The sequence below is a fragment of the Chinchilla lanigera genome, unplaced genomic scaffold, assembly GCF_000276665.1.
Source record: "Chinchilla lanigera isolate Chin_1 unplaced genomic scaffold, ChiLan1.0 scaffold00057, whole genome shotgun sequence".
NCBI lineage: Eukaryota > Metazoa > Chordata > Mammalia > Rodentia > Chinchillidae > Chinchilla > Chinchilla lanigera.
This window is the reverse complement of record NW_004955458.1, coordinates 2,634,562-2,648,485: the sequence shown is the minus strand read 5'-3', so window position 1 is coordinate 2,648,485 and position 13,924 is coordinate 2,634,562. Positions and strand designations below refer to the sequence as shown.

General features: G+C 35.1%; 1 protein-coding gene across 2 annotated transcripts; it reads left to right on the top strand.

Moving 5' to 3' along the window:
- The first annotated feature begins 1,844 nt into the window (after positions 1-1,844).
- LOC102019249 (olfactory receptor 6C6-like) lies at positions 1,845-12,473 on the top strand. 2 transcript variants are annotated; one of them, XM_013520811.1, is made up of 2 exons: positions 1,845-2,758; positions 12,449-12,473. In XM_013520811.1, exons 1-2 carry the CDS (start codon positions 1,845-1,847, stop codon positions 12,471-12,473), a joined length of 939 nt encoding a protein of 312 aa, XP_013376265.1. The 2 variants fall into 2 exon arrangements, with proteins under 2 accessions (XP_013376265.1, XP_005397555.1); XM_005397498.1 differs by lacking the exon at positions 12,449-12,473 and having other exon boundaries at positions 1,845-2,804.
- Positions 12,474-13,924: the final 1,451 nt, after the last annotated feature.

Here is a 13,924-nt window from a genome sequence, read left to right as displayed (position 1 = left end):
ATATTCTTCCTTCCTTCTGCTTATAGTTCTGAAACTATGAATCTGTGATTATAAAAGGCCAATTTGTGGTAGATAACCCAATATTATAGCTTTCTATACCGAATTCTCTGAAATCATACTTTTTTTGAATTAATTAGGCTTATTAGTACATTTTACATATACATAATGATCACATCATGGGAATTTGTACCTGTACACAATGTATCTTGATTCTTTTTCTCCATTCCCCTCCTCTGCCTTCAACCCCTCTTCCTCTCCCTGTTCCAAAGGCTTATTTTCATTTTTTTCCTCTTCTCTTCTTTGTTTCCCTTCCTTCCATTTCCCCTTCCCCTTCACAATTGAACACGTTCTTCCAGTTTCACAGTATGTATTATACATTTTGGTCCTTATTGACACTTTCAGTTTCTAACATCAGACAAACTATGTAGTATTTATTGATGTGTGTCTGGTTTACTTCACTTAAGAGTATGATCTCAAGGTGTATCCACTTACCTAGAGATGTCTCAAGTATATCTCTCTTTATGACTATTACTCAATTATATAAAAGAAGCACATCTTTTTATCTATTCATTAGTTGATGGACATTTGGGCTGTTTCCCAGATTTAACAATTCCAAACTGTCCCACTATAAACATGAGTATGCATCTATCACTGTTGCATGATGTTTTTTATTTTTTAGAGGTTGTGTGTGTGTCTCCATAGAAAACACTTCTGCAACATAGAATGTAAAATCCCTTAGAAATGATATTCCTGGATCTGATTTACCCTGAGAATTCCTTGTTTATGTTAGATCTTTTCCCATAAGACACAGAAGGCATACGTCCTCCACAGTCTAAGAATTAGTCATCCTATTGTACTCTATGTTCCACTTGGCAAGGTTTACAGTGCCTTAGAGAGATGAATTGGAGTATATTGTAGAAAAGAGAGTGAACTGATAAACTTTTCTAATAGTATCCAACAAATAGAAGAATGGACATGACCACTCTCTGTTCACCAGGATGGTGATTCAGGTACTAAATTTCAAAAAGTTTGCCCATGTCTGTGTATAAAATTTGTCAAAATAAGCTTTAAACTATGAAATATTATTGTTTCACTACTTTTCCCATTTTCTATGTAGGTGATGCTGAGTGATTACCAAAAAGATATGATAACAGTAAGAGACAGAGAAGCTATCCTAATGCATCAGTATTTACCATTGCAGATTTAACTGATGACCCATGCTTAAATGTTCTGTGATTTATCTTTCAGTTTCTCGATTATTCACTTAGCACCATTTCGGTCTGATCATAATTACAATCACACTAGTACATACTCACTGGATGAACCTCCTGTGTTATTTTTCTTTTGGCACTTTCCTTGTATGGAAACTGCACAGTATTACATATATACCTAAATTTCTAGTTACTACAGTTACTGAGAATTAATCCATTTCTTCTAACTAGCAGGAAACTTAGGTAACAAATTACGTGAGCTATTAGGTAATTTGAGAAATTGGAAAATGTCAAATTGCAACAGTGTATTGAGATACAGTACTTGAAAGAGCTATAGATCACTACTAATGAAGTTGAGGAGCTGCAGTTCAAATAAATACTAAGCTTCCTATAAATTGGTAAATGGGCTTTACTCAACTTTGGACAAGCGAAGAATTCCTAACATTATTTCAAACTTAACTGATGGAGTGGAAGACAAATTCATTAGGATGAACTTCAAACTGACTTGAGATAATATATGTACATTGTTAACTTTTAATATTAAATGTATATGCATGTAAAGGAAGAAACATTTTTATTACTTGTGATATTGTATTTTTATTTTCTTCTATAGATTTGACAAGACAAAACAAAATGAAGAACCAGTCAGGGGAAATAGAGTTCATTTTGCTTGGACTGACAGATGATCCTCTGCAACAGACTGTGATTTTCTTGTTTCTGTTTTTCAATTACATCTTGAGCCTGACGGGGAACTTAATCATCATTGTCCTCACCCTGCTGGATCCCCGCCTCAAGACACCAATGTATTTCTTCCTCCGAAATTTCTCTTTCTTAGAAATCTCCTTCACAACTGTCTGCATTCCACGGTTCTTGATGAGCATTCTCACTGGACACAAAATAATTTCCTACAGTGGTTGTATAACTCAGTTATTCTTTTTCTTCCTGTTAGGAGTTACAGAGTTTTACCTCCTCACAGCCATGTCTTATGACCGCTACGTTGCCATCTGCAAACCACTGCATTACCCAACCATTATGAACACCAAAGTCTGCTACCAGCTCGTGCTCAGCTCCTGGGCAACTGGATTCTTGGTCATCTTTCCCCCTTTGCTTTTGGTACTCAAGCTGGAATTCTGTGCTTCCAAAGTGATTGATCATTTCTTCTGTGACACTGCTCCATTCCTGCAGATCTCGTGCACGGATACACATTTCATAGAATTGATGGCTTTTATTTTAGCTGTGATGACGCTTGTTATCACATTGTTATTGGTGGTCCTCTCCTACACGTTCATCCTCAGAACCATTCTAAGATTCCCATCTGTTCAGCAACGAAGAAAGGCCTTTTCCACTTGTTCCTCTCACATGGTTGTCGTCTGTATTACTTATGGGAGCTGTATCTTTATGTATGTGAAGCCATCAGCAAAGGAGAGGGTGACGTTAGCTAAAGGAGTAGCTGTGCTCAATACTTCTGTTGCCCCTTTACTCAACCCTTTCATTTACACCCTGAGGAACCAACAGGTAAAAGAAGCTCTCAAGCACGTGCTGCAAAGGTTTTATTTTTGTCGAAAGAGTGAGACAAAATTTAGACATCAATAATATGCATTTGCATTATGGATGATAAAATTGAATACTATCTTCAGTTACATTAATTTCTGTGTATACCACTTCTCTGCTTGTGTCTTTATATCACAGTAGATTCATTAAGTCTCTTTTCAACTCTTTGAGCTTGTCTCTGTGAGATTTTTTTCCTAACATCTGGAGAAAAGTTACTTTTGTCAATATACAACGCCAAATTCTGTCTTTACCTAGAAGTGCCACCTGTCAGAAAGCACAGCACTGGATGCTTTTATCGAATGAACCTTGTTAGGTAAACTTAGTTTACTACTTCATTATATGTGTTAATGTTTTAGCAAGGCGTCTATTCTTAATTACTTTTTGCACTGTTAAAATTATCAGAGACAAACACAGAACATCCTAGTCAGTGTAAAACATAATTGATGTTTTGGCAGAATATAAGTAGAACATGTTGGTAATTTGAAATATCAGTGTAGCCCTCTCAGAGCAATGATCATGTATGATGAACTTTTAAAGAAAGTACTAGATTCTAGGATGCTGTGATTACAGGGGAAATATATACAAAAAAAGAATGTTCTACAGAAACTTTTTCCAAGTGAATTCTAATGGTTAATAATAAATTATTTATCAATATGAGCAACTGTGTCTTTGGCTACAAATAGTTAAAACTCTAGATTTGGTTCTATTTAGGATATTGCTGTATTTACTCTGAATCCTAGCATATGTTAATTATTAAAAAATTTGATGTATAATTTATACCTGCATTTGAGGAAATTTTGTATACTTAAAATAAATTGTACACTAAATTTGTCTAATTCTACTTGTGTCAATCTTCACTACATTAAGTATCCATTTTCCACCCAAAACAATTAGTTATTTGAACCAATGCAGTAGACAAACATGTGCTCTTGTATAACTGTATAGCAGTGAACATCACACCAAATTTTTGATTTTTCTTCTACATAGTCATTCCTCTGCTGCCACCCTACTCTATCTGCCACTGAATCCACTGAAGTTCTTTTTGTCACTATAGATTTGTCTTGTCTGTTCAAAAATGTCATATAGAAGAAGCCTCAAAGTTTGAAATTTGTATCCAGTTTCTTTTGCTCAGCACATATGTTTTCCACAGTTTATTTCTTTTTTTTTTTGGTTTGTTTTGTGTTTTTCTTCCAGTACCAGGAATTGAACTCATGACCTTGCACTTGCCAGGCAGGCATGTGCCACTGAGCGAAATCCGTAGCCTCTCCACAGTTTATTTCTAATACTACTATATTTAGTAACATTTCTGGTCCTCTTTTTTTAGCCAGATTTACCTTCTTTATTGCAGTACTTTAGTGTTTTTATGCCCTGAAATCTCATCACAAGTCTGAATCAATTACTTTCATCTGTGTGTAAAGTGAGTTCATGACAATCTCAACCCCTGAAACCATGTTATATTCTACTAATTCTTTTGAAATCAACTATCTTTCAAAGGGGAATTGCAAAAACTTGCCCCTTATGTCTTATGGGCTCTCATCCTCAATTCCCATTTTCCAGGCAAAGGCCTTCAGAAATTGTCCCTAGAGGAAAGCAGAATCATTCCACATCCCCTTGCTCCCTTCAGGGGCCCACCTGAGCTGAATCTCATTTCGCTCAGTCTACTTGCTTTTTAATGCAGCAAGATGCAAGCCTCAGTCTGCTTTGAAGACCTGAGGGAGCTAAAATTTGAACGTTGGAGCTGTCAGAATTGAGGAAACTAGGAAACTCTTCATATTGGTGCCCTAAAGAGATGTTTATAGGGTATTTCATTAGGAAATGGCAGGTAACTTCAGAAACTTCTAAGAGAATACTGACCATTATTCTTTAAAAAAATAGGTAGCTCTTAAACATTTAGTTGAATGCTTACTGCTGGGCCAGAGATATAGCTCAGCAGCATGGCATGGTGCTGCCTGGCAAGCAGAAGATCCTGAGTTTGATTCCCAGTTAAAAAAAAAAAAAAAGAAGGAAAGCTTACTATGGATGCCACATTTAGCCACCAGCCTGACTACAAAGATATCTGGAGATCTGTAGACTTTTACTATTGTTTGAACTTACAAAATTTGTAAAGTTGCATATTGGCTATCAGTATTCAGAATCGTACTCAGAAGGAGACACTGGGAAATAACTTCCCCATATGACCTCTGCTGTAGAAGAATGTCTAGGAAAAATCACATATAATGTTGACTTGGCAATGTAAAATTCAGTGTGGTTTCCGCAAATAACCAAAGCTAGTGTCTCAGAGTTGTAGATCATTTCTTCTATTTTGGTTTTATTTTGAGTGATACCAGTGTTGGATATAGATTTGAAAGGAAGAGATGCATTTGTATCATTTTGTTCAATTTCCTCTCATTGTATAAGGCCATTTGAATATCCTGCCCATTAAGAATGCTTAAATCTGGGGCTGGGGATTTAGCTCAGCGGCAAAAGCGCCTGCCTGGCAAGCGCAACGTCGTGAGTTCGGTTCCCGGTACCGGAAAAAAACCAAAAAAAAAAAAAAAAAAAAAAAAAAGAATGCTTAAATCTATGGAATGCATTCATATTACTTGAGATTCTTCGATAACTGGTTTGGAAATCATGGACAGGGTGCATTAGATAGTTTCTTGTGAAGGGAAATGTTAGAAAAAAAGATTACCACACATAAAAAATATATTACAAAGCAACTTAATTTTGGTGAGCTATATATGTTTAGGTTTAAAAATCTGTGCCCATATATGTTCAGGTAGAAGAAGACCTCTCTTGTAAATTCTAGAAAAAATTCTTTCCATTCAGCATGTCTGACTTTGAGATGAAATCTAATTACTCTGTTCATTTACTATTTCAACAAATGAAGTTTGAACAACTTGTAGTAGTTATGGAAGTGTATATAACTGACACAGACCTGGAGATTAAATGTATATAATTAGACTGACTAGAACATGAGGTCTTAAAAATTTTGCCAACAATGATTTTATTAGGATACTAAAGCATGTAATAGAGTATCCTAATTATTTAGAGATCCAGGAAGGCTTTCCTTTGTAATTTTTTTCTCTTTGCATTATAAGTATAACACCACAGATGTAGAAAAAAATCAATTAACCATAAGGTATTAATTATGGTGGAAATAATCAGAATCTCAGGATACAATAGGCATAAATATATGGATTTTTGTTACTTGTAGTCAGCATTCTGATGATCTTTGATACTCTCTAAGAAATAGGAGTCTTTGCAACAGTAACTAGTGAATTTGCCTTACAAAATCTAATTAGTAGACTACATTACAAACATGTTACATATGAATCAATGGGCATAATATTGTAACATAACAAATAAGACAGGTCTAAACATACCATTTAAAAGACAGATTGTCAGAAAGGCATTTTTCAAAAAACAGTAAATTATTATATATTGCTGACATTAAATTCACTGTATTTTTATTTTTGGAAGTGATTTACAAGTATATATTTTTAATTGCCATAATTTTACATATTGGTGGCATTGAAAATGATATTTCAATACATAAATACAATTTTTAATGATATGCTAATCAGATTAGTGTGATTAGCATATTCATTTCTGAAAAAAGGATCATTATTTTGTTCGGTGGTAATTCTTCTTTATGTAAGAGGACATAGAGGTCCAAAGAACAAGGTTGGTGAAATTAATCAAAATAAAACTAAAATTCTCTATTTCTCACTATAAAATGTGAAAGCAAGAACAAATATCAGGCATAAAAAGGGGAATTCACTATGATCAAGGCCTGATTCTGTCAGAAGGCTTGTACCCTAAATGCTTACTTAACAACTGAGCATAATATCTATTGACCATTATGGTGGAACTGAAATAAAATATTCAAAAATCAACTATTTTAATTTCACATTTATTGCCAGAAAGAACACAAAATGATAGACTCCTGTGAGAGTAAGTTGGCAATCTTGTTCTGAGCTAAATTAAGTCTCCCTACATTGTACCAAAATCACAGTGTATATACCAAGTTTTTGATAGCTCATGCTCACGTAACAAGCATTTAGTGGTAAAAGATGAATGGCTTTATTCACAGTTACAAAATAAGAAAGCAATGAAGATGTTCTTCAGTAGGTTAAGGGTTAAATATGTGGTATATCTAAAGAATGTATAATATAAAAGAAACAATTAAACAGAGACATAGATGATGACTGTTTAATGTATGTTGGTTAATAAAAGACAGAGTTAAAAGAGCATATACTACAGTCATGTAGTAGAGAATTTCTAGAGAAACTGAACACAAGAGTGGTTTCCGAGACTTGGGTAGAAGGAATTATGGAGTAATCATCCTTGCATGTAGTTAGAGTCTTGTGTTCAGCTCTGCAAAGCATCTGCATTAGACAGCTTTTGTCACACAAGCTGTTCAGCAGAGGACTAAGAACTTCCGTCTGACTCATTTCTTCCTGACCATGAACCCACGGAGAGCAGTGAAGTTTAAGAACACAGCTCTCTACAGAAAGATCTTGGTCATTTCTGGAAATAATGCATCTTTTTTCCTAATAGCAAATGGAGACCTGTCTACTTAGGATATCTTCTAGCCTCTGACCTGCACTCAGGGAGCTGTCATTGTTTGAGTGTGTCCCCAAAATCTCTGGTGTTGCAAGTTTAATTACACAAGGGGCTGGGGATTTAGCTCAGTGGCACAATGACTGCCTGGCAAGTGCAAGGTCGTGAGTTCAATTCCTGGTACCTGAAAAAGAAACCAAAAACAAACAAACAAACAAACAAAACAACAACAACAACAACAACAAAAAACACAACAAAACTGCACAGTGTGTTACTGGGGACTATTGGGAAGTGATAGATCACTGGGAAAGAGCCATCTTTAAAGAATCAGTGACTTGAGTAAGTTCAGTTCCTGGTCATTATAGTAGTTTGACCCCTGTCTTGTCTTCCATTGTGTGTTCTCAGTTGAAGTTTCAGGAGTCACTTAATTACTGCAGGCATCCAGTCTTGAACGTCCATGTCTCCTGCAACATTAGCCAAAATAAACCTTTATCCTTTACAAGTCAACTAGCTTCAGCTATTTGGTTATCATATTAAAAAATATGAGTTAAGGGGCCTAAGTGATTTAAATCTACTTTGACTCAACTTTTATAAAAATATCTTTATCTCTCACTTAACTTATCAAGGGTCCTAAAAGGATATGATAGGGAACACAAACAAATAAAACATGTGAAAATATTGCTACGGGAAAGGGCACTCTGAACATAATAGATTGGGGCAGAGAAAGAGCTATTACTCAGGGGAAAATACCTTACTTCTCACAAGGCATGAAGATTATTTATGACTCTTGATTTGAAGAGCTGTCCCAGAAGTGTTCCCCTGGAAGGAAGCTGCTCATGGAGATGTCTCAAACTGCTTCAAGAGCCTTAGACTTTACTGACTCTTGGGTATGGCATCCCTTACCAGGTGGCTCTGTCAGAGAGGATGGTAGGGATGGAGGGGAGCTGCTCCAACACCAGGCTGTTCCACCACTCACTCACCCATACTGCAGATGAAACACTTCATGACATCCTCCTCACTCTGTGCTGAGTCATGGAATGTGCTGGCTATTGCATAGAGATGATGTTTTGATGAACTAGAAACACTGGATCAACTGCAATCCAAGTCAAGTTACTGAATTGGGAGCCCTGAACTAAAACACTCAGTTGGAAAGTGATGCTGGGAGCAATGCTAACCTCTAATCTGAATGACTATGTATATCTTAGATGCTCCTCCTGCAAATTGTAAACTTTTTCTTGCCACTAATGGAAATACAAGCATGCATTAGTGCAACCTCTGCTGATTTCTCTAGCAACACAGTTTAAAGTAATTTCCTTTTAATAAATATTTGTTTATTAAAATATAAAGTATTCTCAAACTTTTAGAAAAAGGAAGAACATGTCAAGCCCAATGGCCAAAGAAGTGAGGAGATTATAAAGATCAGGGCAGAAATTAATGCAATTGAGACAAAGAAAACCCTACGAAAAATAAATGAATCAAAGAGTTGGTTCTTTGAAAGAATAAATAAAATTGATAAATCCATAGCCCAACTTTATCAAAAAAAGAAGGAAAAAAACTCATATTCATACAATAAGGAATGAAAAGGAAGAAATCACCACAGATCCTACAGAAATTCAAAAGATCATTAATACCTACTTTGAAAATCTTTACTCTGGTAGGCTAGAAAACTCAGAAGAAATGGACAGATTCCTAGATATGTATGAATTACCAAAGTTGAATTAAGATTTAAAACTCTTGAACAATCCAATATCAATTAATGAGATTGAAAATGTGATTCAAAACTTACTGACAAAGAAAAGCCCAGGCCCTGATGTATTCAGAGCAGAATTTTACAAGAAATTCAGAGAAGATCTAATACCAACATGTCTCAATCTCTTCAACAAAATTGAAAAGGATGCAATTCTCCCTAACTCATTTCTGGAGGCAAGTATTATACTGATACCAAAACCAGAGAAAGACCCAGGCAAGAAAAAAACCTACAGACCAATCTCCCTAATGAGTATTGATGCAAAGGTACTCAATACTATACTAGCAAATAGAATGCAGCAAATCATCAAGAAAATCATACCACATGACCGAGTTGGATTTATTCTAGGAATGCAAGAATGGTTCAATATTCGCAATTCAATTAATGTTATACACCATATCAATAGAGCCAAAGAAAAAACTACATGATCATATCAGTTAAAGCAGAAAAAGCTTTCAAAAAAAGTCCAACATGCATTCATGATAAAAACCCTACAAAAAGTAGGAATAGATGGTCTTTACTTCAATGCTGATCAAAGCCATCTATGACAAAAAAACAGCAACCATCATACTAAATGGAAAAGCAACTGAAAGCTTTTACTTTAAAATCAGGAACAAGACAAGAATGTCCACTGTTACCACTCCTATTCAACATAGTTCTGGAAGCATCAGCCAGAGAAATGAGACAAGAAAGAGAAATAGAAAGAATAAGAGTAGTAAAGGTAAATGAAATAAAATATTTAGGATTGAGAAAATATTATGTTATTAAAATAATATTTTTGGATATTTACATTTTGTCTCATACAGATTTCAGGGCTGAGGATTTAGCTAAGCAGCACAGCACCTGCCTGGCAAGCACAAGGCCCTGACTTTGATTCCCGGTACCAGAGAAAAACAAAACAAAACAAAACAAAACAAACAAATCAAGGTATAGATCTCAATTACTGGTCAATAAACATTAACACAAAATTCTTTTTCCTGTAAGTTAAAATTTTTATTTTTAAATTACTTAATAAAAATACAACTTCCAAATATTTGTTAAGTCAAGAATAAGTTGACTAACACTCCTCAAACTATTCAATGAAATTGGAAAGGAAGCAATTCTCCCTAACTCATTTCTGGAGGCAAGCTTCATACTGATACCAAAACCAGAGAAAGACCCAACCAAGAAAGAGAATTACAGACTAATCTCTCTAATGAATATAGATGCAAAGATACTCAATAAGATACTAGCAAATAGAATGCAGCAAATTATCAAGAAAATCATACATCGCCACCAAGTTGGATTCATTCCAGGAATGCAAGGTTGGTTCAATACTCACAAATCTATAAATGTTATATGCCATATCAATGGAGCCAAAGACAAAAACCACATGATCATCTCAATAGATGCAGAAAAACTTTTGACAAGGTCCAACATGCATTTATGATAAAAACTCTACAGAAAATAGGAATACATGGTCTTTATCTTAACCTGATCAAAGCCATCTATGACAAACAAACAGCCAACATCATTCTCAATGGACAAAAACTGAAAACTTTTACTTTAAAATTGGGAACAAGACAAGGGTGTCCGCTGTCACCACTCCTGTTCAGTATAGTTCTGGACCCACTAGAGAGAGCAATTAGACAAGAGAGAGAAATAAAAGGAATAAGGATAGGAAAGGAAGAAGTAAAACTATCACTAATTGCAGATGACATGATACTTTACATAGAAGACCCAAAAAACTCCACAAGAAGACTCTTTGAATTAATCAACAAATTCACCAGTGTAGCTGGATCCAAAGTCAACTCCCCAAAATAGTAAGCATTCCTATACACAAACAACAAACAGACAGAGAAATTAAGGAAACCATACTTTTCACAATAACATCCAAGAAATTGAAATATTTAGGAATCAATCTAACAAAAGAAGTAGAAGATCTCTTCAATGAAAACTACAGTACTCTGAGAAAAAGAGATTGAAGATTTCAGTAAATGGAAAACTATTCCTTGCTCATGGATAGGAAGAACCACAGTGAAAATGGCCATACTCCGAAAACTGCTGTACAGATTCAATGCAATTCCCATTCAACTACCATCAGCATTCCTCACAGATCTCACAAAAACATGCCTTAAATTCATCTGGAACTAGAAGAGATCCAGAATAGCAAAAGTAATCCTCGGCAACAAGGACAAGTCAGGTGGAATCATAATCTCTGACCTGAGATTATACTACAAAGTTAGTATAATAAAATCAACCTGGTACTGGCTAAAAAACACACGTATGGGTCAGGGGAACAGACTGGAAGAAACAGCCACAAGCAAAAACACACTCAGCCACCTAATCTTTTTTTTTTTTTTTTTTCCAGTACTGGGGATTGAACTCACGACCTTGTGCTTGCTGGGCAGGCACTGTGCCACTGAGCTAAATCCCCAGTCTCTTCAGCCACCTAATCTTTGATACAGGGGCCAAACAAACCCACTGGAAGAAGGATAAGCTCTTTAATAAATGGTACTGGAAAAATTGGCTTGCTATCTGCCAAAGACTGAAAATAGACCCAAGTCTATCACCATGCACCAAACTAAAGCCTAAATGGATCACAGACCTCAATATTAAAAGGAAACACTAAATCTATTGGAAGAGAAAGTAGGTAAAAACCTTGAAGACAGGGGTAGGCAGAGAGTTCATGAACACAAATCAAACTGCACATGAAACACTTCAAAGAATCAACAACGGGGATCTCATCCTACTGAAAAGTTTCTGCACATCTAATGAAATCATCAGGAGAGTAAAAAGAAAATCCACAAACTTGGAAAACATTTTAGCTGACTGTCCCTCAGACAAAGGGCTTCAATCTAGAACATATAAAGAATTTAAAAATATCAGCCCCTCTAAATTCAAAGACCCAATCCAAAAATGGGCAGCTGAGATGAATGCACACTTCTCAGGTAAGGAAATACAAATGGCAAATAAATACATGAGGTAATGTTCAACATAATTAGTCATTCAAGAAATGCGAATTCAAACAACATTGAGATTTCACCTTACCCCACTAAGAATGGCTAGCATGAGGAAATCAACCAATAACAAATGCTGGCGAGGCTGTGGAGAAATAGGAACCCTTCTCCACTGCTGGTGGGAATGCAGACTGGTGAAACCACTGTGGAAATCAGTCTGGAGATTCCTCCGAAATCTAGGTCTAGAGGTCCCATTCAACCCAGCTATCCCCCTGCTGGGTATTTTCCCAGAAGATCTAAAAACATCATCTCACAGTGATATATGTGCACCTATGTTCACAGCAGCACAATTTGTAATTGCTAAAATGTGGAAACAACCCAAATGTCCATCCACTGAGGATTGGATAAGAAAATTGTGGTGCTTTTATATAATGGAATATTACTCAGCTGTAAAGAAAGATAAACTCGAGGCTTTTATAAGTAAATGGTCACAACTAGAGAGCATACTCATAAGTGAAATAAATCAGACCTGCATGTGCAAGCACTGCAGTGTTTCACTAGTAAAACATGAAAGAGTTATTTTAAACTTGTAGGTATGTTAGACAGTGTGAAATGATTGGAAAATAGTCAAGGGTAAAGGGCAACTGGGATGTAGGAAAAAAGAAGGGAAAGAAGGAGAAAATTTGTATGTATGTATATACAGGATAGTTAATATAATTGTTCCACTGTCTTGTATTTCTTTGCTGAAAGAAACTGTCAATGAGTCTTGATTGATCAATACTGTGTGTCTCTATTTGTTTTCATGAGAAACCACTTTGAAGATATCAATATGTAATACACAAACATTGTTAATTTCCCATCACTTTGTTTGTAACTCTGTATTGTCTGTACTGTTCTTTTGCTTTTTTGTGAAAGGTTATCTGTCTGTTAATGTTTTCCTCCTTTTATTTTTAAAATGAAAAAGAAAAGAGCAAGGTTGAATCATGTTAGTCCTACCCTACATCTAGACTCTTTAAAAGATGTAGATCATGCTTAAATGAAGCAGCTTCTTGGCAAAAAATGGAACTTTTTTGTTGAATGACTTAAAATATAATTTCCACTATGTTCCTTAGGGAGATTGGTCTGTAGTTATCTTTTTTGGTTGGTTCTTTGTCTGGTTTTAGTATCAGTATAAGACTTGCCTCCAACTAAACATTAACTGTTCCTTTCAATAAAGTAATAGAAATCAGTGGTACAACTCTCTTAGCTATCCTGTGTGTAAAAATATATATATATATGATATAAATATTATAGATAGATATAGATATGAACATGGATATAGACAGATAGGTATATACATATATATTTTTCCCTTCTTTCTTTTTCTCTTTTCCCTCATTCCAGTAGTTCTTTCCTTTTGAGTAGTTTCTTTCCTACCGTTCTTTACCTTAAAAATAATAAAAAAAAGTACTTGCCTCCAGAAATGAGTTAGGCAGAATTGCTTTGTTTTCAATCATATTGAAGAGTTTGAGGAGTGTTGTCACTAAATTTTCCCTGAAATTCTTGTAGAATTTAGTTGTGAGCCTTTCAGGACCTGGGCTTTTCTCAGTTGGTAGGTTTTTAATCACATTTTCAATTTCATTAATTGATATTGGGTTATTCAGAATTTTTGTACCTTCTTGACTCAAATTTGGTAATTCATAAATGTCTAGGAATCTGTTCATTTCTTCTGCATTTTCCATCCTAGGAGAGTAAAGATTTTCAAAGTAGGTATTGATGATCTTCTGAATATCTATAGGATCCATAATGATTTCTCCTCTTTCATTTTTTATTGCATGAATTTCAGTTTTTTAATTTTTTTTTATAAAGCTTGCTAGGGATTTATCAATTTTATTTTTTTTTCAAATAACCAACCCTTTCATTCATTAATTATCTATAGTATTTTCTTCATC